The sequence below is a fragment of the Aythya ferina genome (assembly GCF_964211825.1).
Source record: "Aythya ferina genome assembly, chromosome: 3".
Lineage (NCBI taxonomy): Eukaryota > Metazoa > Chordata > Aves > Anseriformes > Anatidae > Aythya > Aythya ferina.
Genome location: NC_140298.1, coordinates 8741991 through 8760667, shown reverse-complemented (window position 1 = coordinate 8760667; position 18677 = coordinate 8741991). Strand labels below are relative to the sequence as shown.

General features: G+C 39.5%; 2 protein-coding genes across 3 annotated transcripts in view; one reads left to right on the top strand and one right to left on the bottom strand.

Annotated features, from left to right (window-relative positions):
* SLX4IP (SLX4 interacting protein) overlaps window positions 1–17276 on the top strand; it is a 104304-nt gene extending 87028 nt beyond the window's left edge. For both annotated transcript variants that reach the window (XR_014690739.1, XR_014690740.1), the window contains one exon: window positions 15248–17276. The gene's annotated coding sequence lies outside the window, so the exon portion shown is untranslated. The remainder of the gene's footprint in view (window positions 1–15247) is intronic.
* JAG1 (jagged canonical Notch ligand 1) overlaps window positions 901–18677 on the bottom strand; it is a 36168-nt gene continuing 18391 nt past the window's right edge. Inside the window, exons 5-26 of the mRNA XM_084512483.1 lie at window positions 17947–18007; window positions 13978–14108; window positions 13541–13660; window positions 12977–13090; window positions 12297–12410; window positions 11372–11485; window positions 10925–10971; window positions 10204–10377; window positions 9527–9677; window positions 8915–9079; window positions 8275–8388; window positions 7544–7657; window positions 7320–7433; window positions 7079–7195; window positions 6540–6567; window positions 6342–6427; window positions 5463–5576; window positions 5112–5221; window positions 4793–5029; window positions 4239–4370; window positions 3605–3755; window positions 901–2885 (exon numbers count right to left, since the gene is read on the bottom strand). Coding sequence (XP_084368609.1) covers window positions 2428–2885; window positions 3605–3755; window positions 4239–4370; window positions 4793–5029; window positions 5112–5221; window positions 5463–5576; window positions 6342–6427; window positions 6540–6567; window positions 7079–7195; window positions 7320–7433; window positions 7544–7657; window positions 8275–8388; window positions 8915–9079; window positions 9527–9677; window positions 10204–10377; window positions 10925–10971; window positions 11372–11485; window positions 12297–12410; window positions 12977–13090; window positions 13541–13660; window positions 13978–14108; window positions 17947–18007 — 2966 coding nt within the window. The 3' untranslated portion in view covers window positions 901–2427. The remainder of the gene's footprint in view (window positions 2886–3604; window positions 3756–4238; window positions 4371–4792; window positions 5030–5111; window positions 5222–5462; window positions 5577–6341; window positions 6428–6539; window positions 6568–7078; window positions 7196–7319; window positions 7434–7543; window positions 7658–8274; window positions 8389–8914; window positions 9080–9526; window positions 9678–10203; window positions 10378–10924; window positions 10972–11371; window positions 11486–12296; window positions 12411–12976; window positions 13091–13540; window positions 13661–13977; window positions 14109–17946; window positions 18008–18677) is intronic.

The following is an 18677-nucleotide window of genomic DNA, read 5'->3' as shown; positions in this document are numbered from 1 at the left end:
AATAAGAGCAGTACCCCTTTCAAGGTAGTGTGGCAACAAGTTAGAAATCTCATTTTAAAGTGGGCTTGAAATAAAAAGTAACACTAAAGAGATTTTTAACCATTTTCTTTAAGATGGCTGTAAGAACAGTACAGAACAATATGTCTTGCACTCAGATTATTTTCAAGTGTTCATATTACAGCAATCTTATAGTATCTATTTACTACAAACAAATGCGGAAGAAAAGGCCTGCGGCTTGCAGTAGAGTGGTTTAAATACAAGGAGGAACCCAACTCTGTTTTATATTATTTTCCAGCTAAGCTTGTTACATACTGTTAATTTTTTCCTTCAGCTTTAACAAAGCAAAGTTGCAGCTTCATCAGGAAAGCACGCTAAAATAAAGAGCAGGCTATCATACAGCTGGCCCATACTTCCACACCCAGTCCCTCTAAACTGGGAGGGACTGCATTAGTTAAACATTAAGCCATTTCAGAATATTTTAAGAGTTTAGTTTATGCTTCACAAAGCACTTTTTGCCCACTAGGAATCATCATAATCTATGGATCCTTTCCCGTCCAGGTCAGCAGTTTGTACCTTGCCTAGCTACTTAGATTTGGTTACTATCTGGTGGTAGCTCATTGGCCCATGCCAAATAAATAGTTGCACAATTCCAGTCGCATCATCACTGTCTCAAAAGTACATGGATGTACATTAGGCAAAAGACATTGAGAACAAGGGACAGGTTGCTTTCAAACTCCTTCAATTTGATTTTAAGCCAGCCAGAAACACAGTCATCTAGCAAGAAACCTGACTTCACCAAAACCAGTGGCAAGTCTTAGAAGCGCGGACCAACACTTGCCACTGTTTTTGCCCAACTGACTAGTTGGGAGTGCCTCCAGAGCTCAATAATCTCCACGCTGATTTATGTTTTCATACAAAAAATTTAATAAATATTACTTTTCAAGATTTATTGCCAGGAACAACACATCAAAGATGCATTTTCATATAACACTAATATCACAATACAAGGTATCTTCATGATCTCAGTGGTTAACCACTGAGATTACTATGTTTATAAGCCTTTTTGATCTTAAACATTGTAATAGCACTTTGATTTCCTCACTTGTTAAGGCGGGCAGTGTAATCTATGGCAAACCTACACAGTGATCTTACTGGACATTCTACTGTTCAAGTATTCAACAACTAGCTTATTAGAATACTCCCTAAATGCAGTAGATTACAAAAAAAGTCAAATCTACAAGTGGTTCAGTATTACATATTCATGGTGAAAAAAATAATCAGAATTTACAAAATAAGATTGCTGTGTTTCCAACTTCACACGCTAATTTGATATTTTAATTACATGCAACCACTCACATTTCATCTACATAAAGTAATAGCTCAGTTTTGTTCCCTTAAACTGCTTCTTAGCAGATTATCTGCCTGTCACTCGTTTTCAAGTCTAAAGCAGCAAAAAATTTTTTCTCTAGTCTAATTATCTAAACTGCCTCAGTCAGTAATTACAAATAGTCTTAAAGTGATACTATGGAAGGTGTTTCAAACGTTTGACATTGTACAAAAACCAGCATCAAGGCATGAAAGCCCATCCTATTAAAAATAAACTATTTTAGAACACCTTAGTTTTGGCATATAGGCAACATGTAACAAGAAAATAAATTCAAAATAAAGAAGCCACGAGCTTACAATGCTATCAAAAACCTTCAACTCTAAACACATACATATAAATAAAAAGGAATGATATTTTAAGGCTCTTGATTATTAAGTTAATAAATCAAATATACACAGTGATTAATAAAAAAAGAATTATTTACATATCTATACAAACTTCTATTTTTGACACATTTTCCTCTTTAAATTCTTCATTTACCAGCAACTGCTGACAAGTTCCCCCCACCCCACCCCCAACAAAAATACAATAAAAAAATAAATAATAAACTTATTTTTGATAGTTGCTGTGGTTCCGAGCTGCAAAGGCACTTTCAAATACAGAACTAGTTGTACGTCACCATAAAACCAATATACAAAAAACTCAGATTCAATAAATATAAATAAAATGTATTATTCTAAAGAAACTGTATAAATTGGGACATCTGGCAGAAAAAAAAAAATTAACACTAAAGAAGAGTAATAAGGCTATGTAATACCTTATGAAACATTTCCATGATGTATCAGCTACAGCTGAATTTACATTAGGGCACTTTTGACTAGTTTTGCATAGATGTGAAATGCAGCACTTGGTATTCCAGCCAACCACAGCAACTATCATTGCCAGTGTAAGCCAGCTTGTCAAAACTTAAATTAACACAGGGATTCTAAGTAAATAATAGCCTTAGACTCAAATATTACACAACAGTTTAAGAACTACAAGCTCTTGAGTGCCTTTATAATGATATTTAAAGGCCCTGCATGGCAGCACCCAACTGTCTGCTATACAATGTACTCCATTCTATTTAAACTTTGTGCACTTTCCAAGTCTCTGTTGTCTTGTTTATTTGTCCAGTTTGGGTGTTTTGTAGGTGTGCTGTTGGGTGGCTTTTCATCTCTGTCTACCAAAGTGTATGCTGGCTGCTTGGCAAATCGGGCCTTCTGCTGGTGTTTGTCCATGTCATCTTCCTCCACTTCTGAATTGTGCGTCCTTATTTTGGCGATTTTAGAGTTTTTGTTTTCATAGTCTTTAATTGGGACAGTATTTGCTCCGTGTTTCTCGATGGGGTTTTTTATCTGGTTCAGCTGCTCCCTTACGTTGTTGGTAGTGTTGTCATCAGATGCTGTGTGAGTATGGCTGCTCTGCTTTCTGCGTTTTCGAATACACCAATAAAAAACAGTTACCAGGCAACAGATCCAGGCTACTGTTAAGACTGAGCTCAGTAATGGCACCAAGAAATCTGGAAGAGATATGAGACCAGTTAACCCTGCTGCAAACAACGTGTTCCAGTCAAGGCTTTTCACAAAGAAGAGAAATCTCAGTTCTTAAGCCTTATTTATACATTGGGGTCCAGACAGTAATGTAAGGATAATCTCAGCTTTTTTAGAATACAGGGTGTTTAAAGGGAGTTTAGTATTCTGAGTAGTGACTGACAGCCCTCAATGGAAAAAGTCCTCCCCTCGCCGCAGAACCAGTCATTGCAGGCACTGCTGCACTGTCCTGCCCTGGCTCTCCTGGCCTGGGGGCTATGCTCCCACTGAAGTCATTTCTCCATTTGTGGTGCCTGCCTGGTGCTACAGGGGAACTAGTTGTGATGAATTAAATGTCAAGGTCAAAAGCATCCATCTGGACAGTGTCATCACCGGGTCAATACGTGGGAACTTTCAGAACCAGCTAGACTTCAGTTCCTTTCTTCTTGTTTCTCCATGGAGAGGGCTGTAGGCCTTTTATTAAGGGGTTAAGCCACTGTTCTAGAGCATTCACAGAACGCTTTTTTTTTAAATGTTATTTATAGTAAGATCCTGGTGCAAATACTCCTTGTTGTTCCCACTTAACAGGGCCAGCAGGCAGAGAAACTCAGAGTTGCTACAGATCTCAAAAGTAAGAAAAGCTTCACCTGCTTTGAAAGGCTATTCTAGTCATGAAGAGCATGAGTTCTTGGAGATGGGGGAAGCTTACCTGTTTTGTTTTTAACTGGTCGCCGTTGTACCCTGACTTCTGCGACTGCAGCAATTAGCGTGTTGTTTCCATCGCGCTTACTGACAAGGTCAATAATCTTATCTGTGATTTCTTTGATTGGGTTTTCATCTTCACCTATATCTTCAGCAGCCTAAATAAGAAGTCATACAATTAACACCAAATGCCAAATCAGATGTGTGGGTAATCTGCTATTTATAAACTTTCACAATCAGTTAAGCCTCTCAGTACTTTTCACACTTAAAACAACTACCAAAAACAGAAACAAAACAAAAATCTCAGCCACAGGCAGAAACTCATATTGCAAAATTTCTGTCCTCATCCTTAAAACAAACAAAACAAAAAGCAGTGCTCAAGAGAGCATATTGGGAAGTGTTTTAGTCCCCTATTACAGTTGCTAACAGAGGGTAGCTTTCGGGTATGCACATGTAATCAGGATTTCTTCCCTGTTCTTAAAAGAGAACTGGGATAGAAACTGAACAGAAGTACTGACAAAGCCAGGAATTCAGAAGTACTGACAAAGCCAGGAATTACAACTTTTATGAAATCCACATGTTATACTTATATCCAAGCAATTAACTACTAAGACATTTAAACATATTCCAGGAATACTTACAATAGCAACATGTATTTCGTTGTTTGCCAAGTGTGAAGGCTCACAGGTAATATAGATAGAATATTCAACAGAAACATTCTTCAGAATATTCAGATTCCTCAATTCACTGCAAATGTGTTCTGTGGTAAGGCCCTGGAGGAGACAAAATGTTGTGTGTTTTTTTTTTTTTTTTTTTTAAGTATACATGCACATGAACGCCTACAAAATCATTTATATCTATACCTAAATATATACAATGATGTATGCATTTTATTATACACAAAAAAATAAGATATACTGGCTTACATCAAAGCTGAAGAGAGTTTGCCCTAAAGTAACAGTTCAAGGGAAGGGGGTGAGGGTGTAAAATTCCCTCCAAACCAGCTTTTATTCTTCTCTGGACACAAAAACGTTTAGGGTAGAAATTTTTATTAAGCCTTCTATAACTTATGTTTTCTTTTTTAATGAAGGAGCATCAGCTTTTACTGTATTTTTAGCAGTCAAGTAAGTTGTTCCACACTAGGGAAACAAGCATTTGTGGGCCACAGCATACAGAGTTATGTTTGGCTACTTACTGGTGCCATCATTTCCTTATTAAAGGTAAAGGTGATGTTGGCACAGTTGTCCTGGTAGTAAGAATCAGGATTGCATTTAGTCTTCACAGGTTGTTGATTAGAAGGCCAGCATTCACCCACCGCAGCACAAGGATGAGTGAAACAGTGGTCTTCTTTAACAGGAACACAAGCGTGTCCAGATGGGCATTCGTTATGACCTTTGGCATGTATTACACAAGGTCGAGGACCACACCAAACCTAGAAGGGAATACATACTGATATAAGTAACCATTGGTTACAGAATTAAGACCGTATAACCCAAAACACAGCATAGTTGTACCTTAGAACAGGTGACTTTTCCATTCAAGCACTGACAGGTATTACAGTCATCATCCCACTTAGCCCCATCTGGCATTACTCGGACAGTGGTAATGCAAGGCCTTCCTGTAACTGAAGACATATTTAATAGAATTAAAAAGCTTGAGGAAAAAAAAAAGTGGAAAAAACCCTCTATATAAATTCCTTTAAGCCCAGTGATAAGCTTGCTTCATCAATGAACATGATATTTGCTTTTAACCAACAATAACCTAGCACTCCTCCCACCCCCCATACAACCACAAAACCGTTCACATGCAATTAATTATACATGTCTTGCTACAAGCAATATAACCAGCTATGACATCTGAAATACCTTCTTGGCATCCTGGACCACTGCGACCTGGTGGGCAAATGCAACGGTAACCGTTAATTTCATCTATGCAAGTAGCCCCAAAGGCACAGGGTGAAGACTGGCATTCATTGATATCTATAGTGGGAAGGAAAAGGGGAAAAAAAGGAGTTACTCTATAATATACTTTTATTTCAACAGAAAAAAAAAAATTAAGCTCCAGTAGGCAAATCCCTCTTATGTTTACTTTCTAGTGTCTACCCAGGGACAGATTCTTAGCAGCAACATCTTGCAGCAAATTCTTTGAAGTTTCTGCTGCATGGCACTAACAAAAATCAAAACCTGACCCCTACAGCTACTTAAGCTTTAAGGGCAAGGACACATTCCTTCTCACACAAAGATGGATTCTCTCCTTTGGCAGAATTCAGTTCTTCAACTGACAGCAGTGGTAAACCCCTACCAGTTGTATTGCTACTACTGAATTTCTATTTCCATGGCTGTTACTTAAAAAAAGAATAGTATTAGTGTCCTCCTACCTGTAATTATTATTAAATTACAGGGAAGTACATACATCACCTCAGGGCTTGTAGGTAGATTATTAATTGACAAGGTTTTTGGCTAGCACACTTTCATGTCAAACACAAACATATTCTAACTGGGACAACCATCTTGAAGGGCATTTTGCCCACCAGAAGGCTTCAGCTAAATGGAATTCAACATTTCTTTCATTTTCAGTGTAATTCCTGCCCTTCCCTACGTCCTCTACTGATCTGGATATAAGTAGAGAAGACAAAGGACATCTATCATAAATCTGATCTACCACTTAACTCAATTAAGTTGATTGTCTTGCAACAAGATTTAAGCAACAGAAAAATCAAAGTAGAGAGTCACTGAAAGACTTACTGATCCTGCAGTCGGGACCTGCAAAGCCTGGGGCGCACTCACAGCGGTACCAGTTGTCTCCATCCACACAAGTGCCACTATTGTAACTATAAAGAAAAGTAATTATGTGCATTAAAAAAACACTACAAGCAAATAGAATCTAGAACTTTCAGACAACAAAAAAAAGCAAAAGATGAAAGACAAACATATTAAACTTACCAAGGATGAGGACTGCAGTCATTTGTGTCTGCAAAGTGAAGATAAACAACGTTAAACATGCAGACTTTGGCTAATACAGCTCTACTGTCGGTAAAGAATGACTGAACTTCCCCTAATGCCCAAGTTACATGTAGCTCAACTTTAACAAAAATATGCTGAAATTCTCCACTAAATTGATTCCAGGCTTCCACCACAAAATTTGTTAACTACATTGTGGAACACATGTACACAGGAAGAGATCGTTGTAAAAGAATCTAACAGTGGAAAAAAAAGTGGAAGCAGACTGAGCTGCTGGTAGAAAAAGAATGCAGGGAGAAAACAAGACAACATCTGTCTCCACTTAACTCATTTGCAACTTTCTCATGCCCAGGTCAAGGCTCTATCACATAAAGTCATTAAAAACAAAGATTCAGGTGATGCTAAAGCCTACATCAAACAAGCTTGCCCTTCTGTTTTCAATCTCGGCTCCAAGAGCGACAGGATGAGCTAATGTTCTCATCATGCAACACTCTGGAAAAGTTCAAGCAGAGATGACTTACTCTGAGTACATGTGGGTCCTTCCCAGCCCTCCTTGCAGACACAAGTGAAAGAATCTCCACTGACTACACAGGTACCTCCATTATGGCAGGGGTTTGGCAGGCAGCTGCTGTTCCTCGCTGTAACAGAAGTGAGATTTGCCATTAAGTTGTTAGAAAGCCCTCAAATCTGAGCCAAGAGGAAAAACTGAGGTCACAGATTCAGTGCTGCATCTGCTTCCTGGTGATTATGCAGGGTATTTACCTATATTACAAGTGGCTCCTTCCCATCCTGCAGGACACATGCACTTGAAAGTGTCCCCCTCATCATAACATGTTCCTCCATTATTGCACGTTGCTTCATCGCACTGGCTGTCACCTATGAAAAACCCAAACTACCCTTAATACCTGTGCTTTCTTAATACAATGCTTAAACTTGCTGCATTGTAACTGAGCACGCCTGTTATGTTGTGGAAGTGCTGAACTTACGGGAGTGGCACGTTTTTCCTTTCCACCCATTTTTACATTCACAGAAGAAATCATTGACCAAGTCTCGGCAAGTTCCTCCATTGTGGCAAGGGTTTTTACTGCAGTCATTAATATCTAGATATATTAAGGAGAGAAAAACAAGCTAAGCAGTGTTTACAGAATTGACAAACACTTAATGCCCGAAAGGTGCCTGTTCTATCCCTAACTTTGGCTTGAGTTTCAGTCGTGGATTAAACACTTAGGTCAGTACATTAAAGCTTTAAGCACTGTCATAGACATGAGGAACATTTCACCTTGTTCCTCCATTTTTTTTTTCCATTTTGTTTTAGTAAACAAGAAGTGAAAAGGTCTATTATGTAAACCATCCTATCAGTCAGAGGATAGGAGTTGAGTGCTTACTCCCCTTCCATCCTCAAGACTAGGAAACAAACGTGACATATAGATATGCCCTTCCTAGAGCAGTATATTCTACACTAAGGGTTTCTTCCAGGAAGTTAAGGGTACAGCAAAAAAATTGAACGGTAGGAGAACCAGGTTCTGCTCTGAGGGTGTTGTGGTAGTTTGGGTTTAGTTCTCATTCAAAAACATGTGACTCAGTGGGAAAAAGATGACACTGTCCTCTGCAGCCTTTGTAGGAAAGTTCATTGTTTGCTATTGTCTAAAAGACAGTATGGGCCATTCTTTGCTGATACATCTCTAAGAGTTCTTATTGCAAAGAATGGTTAACTTACTTGTTTCACAATACGTTCCTTCCCATCCATCACTACAAATACATTTGTAGGAGTTGATGCCATCAATACAAGTGCCACCATTTTTACAGGGGTTGCTCTCACAGTCATTAATATCTGCAACAGTTTGGAGGAAACGAGAAAAGAGAAAAAAACAACACACATCAAACTGGGAGTATAGCTACTGGAAATTATCTTCTCATTGAAGACTATTTGCTGCTACTCCCACTTCTCCTTTTGAGAGGAGGGGTAAGCAAGATAAAAGTTAATAAGAAAAAAAAATCAAAAACAATTCAGGGATGAAACAGTGAGCCCATCACTCAGCAATTTGCTATTAAAAAGTAAAAGTAAGAAAGCAGGAGTCCTTAAGATCCTTGTTAAACCCCACTATTAGATACCTCAGACCTTGTATACATAAGGTTTTTAAAAATATACAATTCAAGGCCAGAAGGTTCATTAGCGTGAACTTTCCCCAAGGCCTAGCAAATTCCGATCTGCCTCGCCCAACCAGGATATGAAAACTTAACACAGTTCCAAGGTTCAGTGTGTTAGAAGAAGAAAACCTTTAAGCAATCTGGGAGGAAAGGATGGAATAGTTTTCCAAGAACAGTACAGGAAAATAAAACGTCTTTTTAGCTCTTACTCTCATGACAGTAGGTGCCAGTGAATCCTTTGTTGCATTCACATGTAAATTTTCCACCTGCTTGGCTCTTGCATTTTCCATGAGGACCACAGACATTTGAAGAAATATAACGAACTCCTTCCGGTGTGCTGTTAGAAGCTACTGCCACTGTACAGCTGTCAATTACTGTAGAAAAACCAGAGACCTGAGCGAGGATTGCCCATTCTATCCGATTGCTTAAATTAATAGCAACATCTTTATTTCCAGTGATGGAAGTTTAAAAGACAGGCATATGCCTACAGCTTTACGGTAAAAACACAACACCAAGTATTTGTTCATAAAATAATCAGCGTCTTATCCAAAGTTAGCTGGACCACTTCCACAGCCAAGAATATATACAGTAAAGTGGCCTATTTAAAGCCTATGCTTTACATATATTTTAAAGAGCTGCTATTTACAAATAGTACTCATCTTTTCACACAAATAGAGGCATAAAACACAGGGCAAAATTCAGACTCTCTATACAAAATCTGCTCCACTCATTCCCCTACTGAAGCTGCTCTACAGCTTTGGCCAGGGGACAGGCAGAAACTGTTGTCTGTCATTCCCATTCACCTGCAAGGTAACACAAACCTTCACAAGGAGTTGTGCGGCAGTGATCTTTCAGGTGGGAGCAGTTTTTGCCTTCATAGTCTTCAGGGCAGTTACAGAAATAGTCCATAGCAAGATTGAAGCACTGGGCGCCGTTCTGGCAAGGATTTGGCTCACAATAATCTATGTCCAGCTGTAAGCAGTGCAGAAATAGGAAAGGGAAATAAAAATGGAAAAAAAAAAAAAAAAAAAAGAGGGGGGTAAGAAAGGGGAAAGGCTGAGTGAGACAGAAGTTTTATCATAGCTTTCCCTCACTACGACAAGCAGACATTGTGGAATCTGACCTTTTTATCTACTGCCTCAATGATTTGTTCATAACGCACAGAGTTTAGTTAGACTTGCAACTATTTCAACAGACAGCAGTCTTGATATTAAACAGCCCCTGAAAGTTAATAGTTAGCATGCAACAAAACCCGACATGCAAACACTTGCAGTCTGTTCAACAGAAAAAGAATCTTCAGCAGCCCATGAGAATTTTCTGTTGGTTTCTCCCCCACCCCCCAATATATACTAATCAGTCACTTTCTTGGCAGACTGACAATGATATCAAGCACAACTTATATTATGGTTCACTGGATGCAAGGTATTCAGTCTACAGATCCAAAGTGCTGGTAGAAACACCACTGGCTGAGGGCCTGCTTTTCACCCATGCTTCTTACCTGACAGAGGTTTCCTGAGAAACCAGCAGGACACAGACACTGGAATCCATTGATTTCATCCTGGCAGTGACCCCCATTCATGCAAGGGTTACTCGCACATTCATTGATGTCTTTCTCACAGTGATCTCCTGCATAGCCAGGTGAACAGATGCACCGATAACCATTAACCAAGTCCTGGGAAGAAACAAGAAAGTTTAAAGTTAAGTTTTTTTTTCCTCTTTCCTTACATATTCTCATTAGAGAAGAGAAAAAAAAAAAGTCCAAAAACATGCTCCTACAATGTCTAATGCCAACATAAGAAACTAGCTCAAATTAAAACAAAGCAGGAATATTTAGGGGGAGTGGGTTGCAGAAAAAAATATACATCTATACACGTACACCAGCCAGTAATGGCTTACTGTCAGAATTCTGAGTAGGACATGATAATCTACTTCTTAAAGCAGAATATCTATATTTACAACAGATAGTTTGTACAAGAAGCCCATTCACTGGTGACACTGGGAGTGAAAATGAGTACTTTATTGCAGTTATATTTTCTGCCTTTGCTATTCTACACATAGCCCTACATGCCCCAGCGTGCCATAACCTCTCCCCTTAAAGCAAAGAAATTACAATTTATACCAGCTAATTGCTATTTTCCACACTGCCTGTGTTGAGACTCAAATATTTTAGTTACTGCTGCAAGTCTCCAGCAAGCCAAAATAAAACAAGAATGGCTTACCCGACAGGATCCTCCATTCTGACATTGTCCACGACAATCATTAATATCTGCAATAAAATTAGCGTAGTTAGAAAGCAAAAAATTTATTTACAGTAGATAGAGTTCAAGTTTCTTTAAAACTGCAGCTAGATAAACCTTTTGTCAAGTTTCCTGCATGCCTTCCTTGAGATAAGGTTATTATAATGGGTGGGAACCTTTCCCAATTCTTTTACTAGAAGTAGTGAAACTTCACATCATTGTTTTACTTGCTTTATCGGAATATAGCTATGTTATGGACTAATGAGTTTGATAAAATTGTGTATTTTCATTCCACACCAACTACTCCCTTTCTAAAAACATCAACTGCTGGGACTCTGCCTGATGTTTAAATGTGAGCTCAGAACTCAGTGGGGTATATACGTATACACACAATTAACCTGTAAGAAACCCGAGGATATAGACACTTACTTATATCACAGTTGTGGCCAGACCAGCCAGTAATGCAGTCACAATAGTAGCTGCCAATCAGGTTCCTGCAGGAGTTGGCATTGACACAGGGTTTGCCCTCACATTCATTCGCATCTGAAAAACAATGTGAATGGCCAAATGCAGGGCTTGTAGCGTAGGAGGAGAAGAAAAAAGTCTACAGTCTGTTTTCACAGCAATAATCAGCAGTTCATTCAGATCTAAAAAGAACTTGCAATATACAGCTCGGATTAGCGTGACTTGAACGAACAAAAGTCAATCATACATCAGCCTCTGAAGTCTCTTTCAATTTCTCTGCAATTAGAACATACAGGCTACGCTAATTATTTGATAATTACCCAGCCACTCATTAAGAGCAACTTCCCCCCCACACACACACATCTCAGTCCAGCATTTTGAAGGAGGAGTGCTGCAGCCTGGTCATTGGGATTAGCGTGTTGTGTAAAGAATGCGGACAGCTCATTCTTCGTGAGATCATCCACATTTTGGAACCCAGCTGTGAACTCCTTGGCCTGGAGGAGTTGACATGGCTGAAGAGATACAGCAACTTTCTCACAGGCTGAAGAAAGAAATACATGTGGGGGTGGGACTGGAAGGCACACGCATACACCCTCCCCACTTCAATACATTTATGATTTCAAGTATTTCTGTTAGGCTTAGTTAACTATTTCTTTCAGCATGCATCAAAAAGAACTTTAACAGGAAGAAGCCACTCTGTGCTTTGAGACTGTTCTAGGCCCTGGTCCTGCAAACATTGAAGTTTAGTTTTTCTACATTTCTTAGGCTTCGGAACTATAAACACGCCTGAAATAAAGTGCATGAGTACCCTTGCCTGCTGGATAACGAACCTTCCTGCATTTCCCCAGCACCTGGAGCAACCCAGGATGAAGAAAAAAGGAGTTCTTACCTAGTTGGCATGTTTTGCCAGTCCACTGAGGTGGGCAAATACACTTAAATCCATCAACTAGATCTTGACAAGTTCCTCCATGACCACAGGGGTTTGGAGAACAATCATCAATATCTGTAATGCAGAACAAGGAGAAGCTTAGCTCTGTTACCAAACAGGCAAATGTCAGTAAATGATAAATGGTTGCTGCTACTAGGATTTGTCCTGAGGACAAGACAGACAACAGGACTTCTGCACAGAATTTCTACGTCTACTCCAATTTTGGCAAAAAACTCCTTAAAAAAAAAAAATAAAAAAAATAAAAATAAAAGCAATAGTATGACAGGGGAGTTCAAAGTACAATGGAAGAAACTTAACACCCCTGGCCTTTTGGAAGTGGAAGTCAGATTTTGATACAAAGCAGTCTCTCAAAAATAGTATTTTAACAACTTGCCAGAACACTACCCAAATTTTATGTTCTGCTTCTCTCCTGATGCCATTGACCATTCTTTCCCCCCACATTTAACAAAAACCTCAGTACATGCAGAAGAGGGTCTACCATGATATGAAATGGCTGCTAAGAACTGATGCTAAAGCTAGGAACGGTTCAGTAGGCTGCCCTGTATGTTTACTGGGAATTAGAGAGACAGATCTCAACAGACAAGCTAGCACATTTTTAAATTAATTTTCAAAGGTCTTACTATCAGTGCAAGTAGGTCCAGCCCAGCCAGGCGCACACACACACTCAAATCCTGTAGACGTTTCCAAGCAGCTTCCTCCGTTGTGGCAAGGATCAGAGAGGCAGGCATGCTCCGCTGTGGCAGGATAAAGTATGTCATGGGAGAGACTATAGCACCTGAAGCCAACCTTGCTCCCACTACATGCCTCTGCTCTGGATATACCATCACCACCCTTGATGTACTGCCCTCCTGAGTGAGCAGTGAATCAAAAAACTACAATTAGCAGGAAGTCATCCTCTGTGCTAACTCACCAACCCCCTGACATGCACCTGTCTGAATCAGAGCCAAACTAGGGAACTTGTAATGATCTCCCTGGTGAGCAGAAGGCTGATGTGCAGAGATACAGACTGTTCATGATGAAGCATGAACAAGCAAGTCTGGATCTTTTTAGCAAGCCCAGACATCATAGTTAACATTAGAAGTAGACTTTACCCCTAAACCCCTAAAATACATCCAAGCATAGCCATTAAAAGCTGGGAAGACCGAACTATCAGCGGCAGTTCAAGGGCTGCATCAAACACTTACCAATTTCACAGTTCTGTCCCGAGTAACCCTCAGGGCAGGAACATTGGTATTTATCGGGGCCAGTGTTGCTGCAGGTACCACCGTTCAAACAGGGTGGGTGGGTTCCACAGTAGTTCAGATCTGCAAAAAGGTGAGGAGCATTAAAAAAAGCCATGGCTGAAAACCAACAGAAACATTAGCAATTGTGTGCTTTGCTCTATTGCTCCGCAGCCTTACAGAACATGTCTGCACACACAAGCAGGACATGACAGAGCAAAGCACATATGCTAACACCACCAGAACAGCAGAGGACACACAGCTAAGTAGCCAAAGGACAAAAACCTCCCACCACGTTTCAGGAGGCTTCCTCCTTTGCTCCTGCATGTGCTCTCTCCACATTAAGTCTGCCAGTGTTGAAACTGAAGTGTTACACTTGGCTATCCATGAGATTAGCATACCTTTGTCACAGAGTTGACCACCCCAGTTGGTTTCACAGAGGCATTGCCATGGTTCAATGCAAGTGCCATGGACACATCCTGGGTGTGGAATGCACTTATCACAGTACTGGCCTTGCCATCCATACTGACACCTTCGTTTAACATAGGAAAAAAAAATAAATAAATTCAGAAGAGGAAAACAACTGGGAAAAAAAAAAATCATACAACAAACCCCTTAGAATTGCTCTGCATAGATAGGACTGTCGAACTCCAAAGCTTGGAGAAAGGCTGGGGAGGTTGGGGAGAAGCTATTCAAGGTTTGTTTGATGGTTTCTTGTAAACAAACATTTTAGTAGTTTTGCCAAGGTCTCTGTAGCTGGCCTCCTGACAAAAGAATAACTGTTCTGAGAGAATCAGCATGAGGCCATTCAGCACAATAATACTCTTTTGGAGCCTCATACAAATGTGGCAGAGAGGGTGGGTGTGCACTACAAATCAATCTCTGGGCTTTGACAGGGTGCATTATAAATTTGGGGGGAGGAGAGAGGGGGGAGCAGTCCATGGAAACAATAGTTTTCCAGAGATCCTCATAAATACAAGGTTCCAGGCATTTCAGCCACGCTGGGTTTGCGGGATGATCGGCTAAGCCATAACCACCAACTCTGAGCCCTTGGCAAGACAGCAGCAGAGCATTAGGAGTTCTCTGCTCTATTAGAGCCTAACCTTACTCTGAACCAGAAGTCATACCCAGAAAACAGCCTGGAACACTCAGAGAGAGATTAAAGAAAATGCACACACCAGCACTCTGCATGCGTTCAAAGAAGATCATATGTCAGTGCATTTCAGAACTTGATTTATAGTAACCTCTTTTCAGGTAATAACTAGAACACATCAAATTCTAAGAGACTTTAATTTCATACCTGGAGAAGAATTTACTATCAAGCATTTATTGCCACTATCAACGTGCTACCTGAATTCTACACTTAAGAGGAATATGCTCTTTTATAGTAAAGCTCCCCTAAAAGAAACTTCATTTGGGCTTTTACTTAGCTCTCGCTAGCAAAGTAGACAAAGGAGCCTTCAAATTAAAGTTGATCTATAACAGAAGGAAAACAAACTGGGAATTAAAAGCAAAGGTCTGCGGAGGTACTGTATTGCATTAGCAGGCCTGGGAGTAATTGATCAGCAGCAATTATGCAATAAGCTGTCACTAAATTATGAAAATAAACCTCTACTGTACAGAAGTCAGCTAAGCTTTCTATTTATAATACCCCCCACCATTCTTTTACAGGCAATTTCTTCTCATGGGAAAAAGCAAGAGGAATCTATCCAATGGGTGATCACAGACAGCTAGTGGCAAGTTTGACTTCCTTTCTAAAAATCTCAGGTGACAAACTACATCCTAATGAATCTTTTTTTTTTTTTTTTAAATAGCTATTTCAACTGCAACCTATTCAAGGTCAATGGGAAACTCTTAATAGCTTATGTATAGAAAAAGCTAGTCCTAGCTTATGTTTCTTTGTGCGCAAAGAACATGAAAGAGGTTGTTTTGCCTGATCTGACTTTCTTTCAAGTAGCTCCTGGAAAATCCTTCTGTGCATTCTTACTGTATTTCCTGTACAAGGATAAAAAATTAAGAACATGCCCTTTTAATTTGTATTGCATTGAAAGCAATTTGCCTGTGAGCTTGCACACAAGCAAAACTAATTGACCTCACCTGCAAAAACAAGCATCAAAATCTAGATTTTTACTCCTTTCTGACAAAGTTTTTTTTTTTTTTTTATTGCTTTCTTTAAAGAAAGTGTAAAGAAAAACAGTTTAAAAAACAAACAAACAAACAAAAAAAAACAGATACAGGGAAAAAAAACACCATAAGCTTCAGAGCCAGAAATACAACTTTCTTCTCCCAGATCAGCATCTAAGTATAAGAAAAAATTGGATAAAGTCTACGGGCACTTATTATGAAGCTAGGTATCAATTCCAGAACAAGATCCATGGTAATAATTCTTGTTTAATAATATGTATGCAGTAGTTTCTCATGAGAAATTTAAATTTAACTTTCTTTGTATCATGATTCATGAGCAAATTTGGTTTTGTTGGCAGGCCTGTATTAAAGAAAGTGACTTGCACCAAAAGGGAAAAGGATATTTTAAGAATGTTTGCTAGTTGTCTATTGTACCAGAACCCAGAGCAGTTTCTGCTGGGCTGTTATTTTTAAACTCTGTTGCATTTATAACATGCAGGCTATATGACTCATCAAAACTTAAAAGAGAATAAAATCTTGTTTCTGTGTTCACTTTAAAGATATTGGTCTAACTTGGCAAGCAGAAGTTATCTGAAAGCACCAGAAGGACAGCATTGTTTCAAGACTATGCAAATCAAGTGTGGGAAAGTTGCACCTTAAGTAAATAAGAGCACTAGTGCATGTCTGGGCAGTGAGTGGGAGGTAAGAGACTTAGAAAGAGAAAGGAAAGAAAGAAATTTGGAAACAAAGCCTGTTGTTCTGACTAGGAGACAGCAACCCCTACAAGGCATGTTTATTCTGATGACAGAAGCACAAATCACTGGTAGCCTTGACTGATATACTCCTCTTACCATCTGGCCCCCCAATACTTACTACTTGCAAGGCTTTTTTTTTTTTTTTTTTTTTAAACTTAAAAAGGTATAGATACAGTGTTTTGGGGGTTAACCACCATATATCAGTACTGCTAAACATTTAAGGCACTTAACCCACAACAGCCCATCCTGTGGCTTAACTTTCATTTTGTCACATTACTTGGGGAAGATGAGAAGTTACTTCCTACCTTCTTTCAAGCGTGTTCTTGGACAAAATTTTGTCTTGTTTTAAAACAGATTACAGAGACAAAGAACGAAGCACTGTGATTATTAAGGCTGACCTTTTATATAACATCATCTGTCAAACAACTCAGATTTAATTCATGTTTGAACTACAGCTTAACTAGAAAGAAAAGCAGCTCACTTCATGCAGAGGTCTCCAGCAATGGGGAATGCACCAGTATGTTTGTTAGGAAGAAAAAGCGACTTTCTGTTCTTTCAGACTTTTTTTTTTTTTTTTACCCATGAATACCCAAGCTTCACTTTTAACCCTTCCTACACAGGATGGATATCCTTCGAAAGTGCTCCGTTCCCTATCACATACGAACAGACATGATAATGGGTTACATGAAACAACTTGCAACCCATTTGTTGATCAAGAATATCCATATTTAATATTCATTAACCCTGTATTAGTAAGGGAGAAAACCTCCCTGAGCCATAAATATATACTGTGTATTTTGAAGTGTTCCAAATATTTACTTGCTGGGTTATGGATAAACTCTGCTTATTCATTGTCTCCTTGCCAGGACAGAATGGACTTCAAAGCACAGCAGCAAAATTCTGCATTCATCAGAGCCTACTGACAAGATTTCATCCCAGCTATTAACCTCTCAGCACTCGGAGCCTGGCTCACAATGGTAAAGGAACCGAGAGATTTAACTAATCCTATTCTAAAGAATACTTGACTTTTGCCTACTGATGGAAGAAACCAGGGGTGGGAGGGAGGAAGGGGGGAAACAGGAGTGAAAGGGAGAAGAAGAGAGAAAAGCCACACTGTACTTCAAGCTTGTTGTTGAAAAGAGCTTATTAGTCGGGATATTGGGAAAAAAAGAGAAAAAACAACCCACAAAACATTTGTGCTATTTATGCAGAAGCAATTAGTTAGTGCTCATTAGGCAGCATTCACATGATTTATCCCTCCCCGCTCCCCCCAAAATGCCACCAGTTCACAAACCAAAAGCTTCTTAAAATTATCAGTGCATTAAAAGCCTACTCCCCCCCCCCCCTCCCTTATTCTGAGCTAGTCAGCATAAATAATTTGCCTTGGTAAAAAACATGACTCCAAAAATACCCTCCCTCCACAATCCTATTGTGTTTAGCATCGCTCATTTAATTACTTGAGGGGACAAGGAGGGAGAGGGGAGCATTTACCTGCACTCTCCTGGAATTGTGCAAGAACCATGCTTGGGGCTACATCCCTGACGACAAATAGCTGTTAAAAAAAGACACACAAAAAAAGTATCAGCATGCTGCCTGCTTCTTGCATCTTCACACTCGTGGGAAGGTTTTAATCTCTAACCAGCATTGTAATCCTACTAAATCCAAGGTTTTAACAAGTCCCTCATAACAAATCTACTAGAAAAGAAAGCTAAGGTAGGTGACTCCCTGTGATACAAAATCTCTCAGCTAGCTTTACAGAGGAACCATACATAGAAACAACTCTGAGCAGTGCTATGTAAAAGAAAGCATTTCACCTTAGAGAGCTGCAAATCACTCTCAGCTTACAAGTTTCCTTTCTCTGCAGGTCAACTGGCCCACTCTCCCCATCTTTCCATCTAATTCAGAGCAACTTTTAACAACTCTGGGTTTACTTTTGAGACCTCTCTCTGAACAGACAGGATATTAAGACGAGCATCTATTCAAATTGCAGGTAAACTCAGTCAGCAAGACATGCTGATAGTCTGTTCCTATTCAGAGTTATGCTTTCTCATTCTGAAATTACTTCGGAAGTTGCCATTCCCTAATAAACATGTTAAACATCAGCTCAGGTAGAACAAACAGCCTGGGACTTTTCAAACACCAAAGCTTTGCACTTGCCAGGTCAGCTCTAAAACAAGTCTCTCCTTCCTGCTTGTCTTGAAGTTCTGCACCAAAGGGGAAAT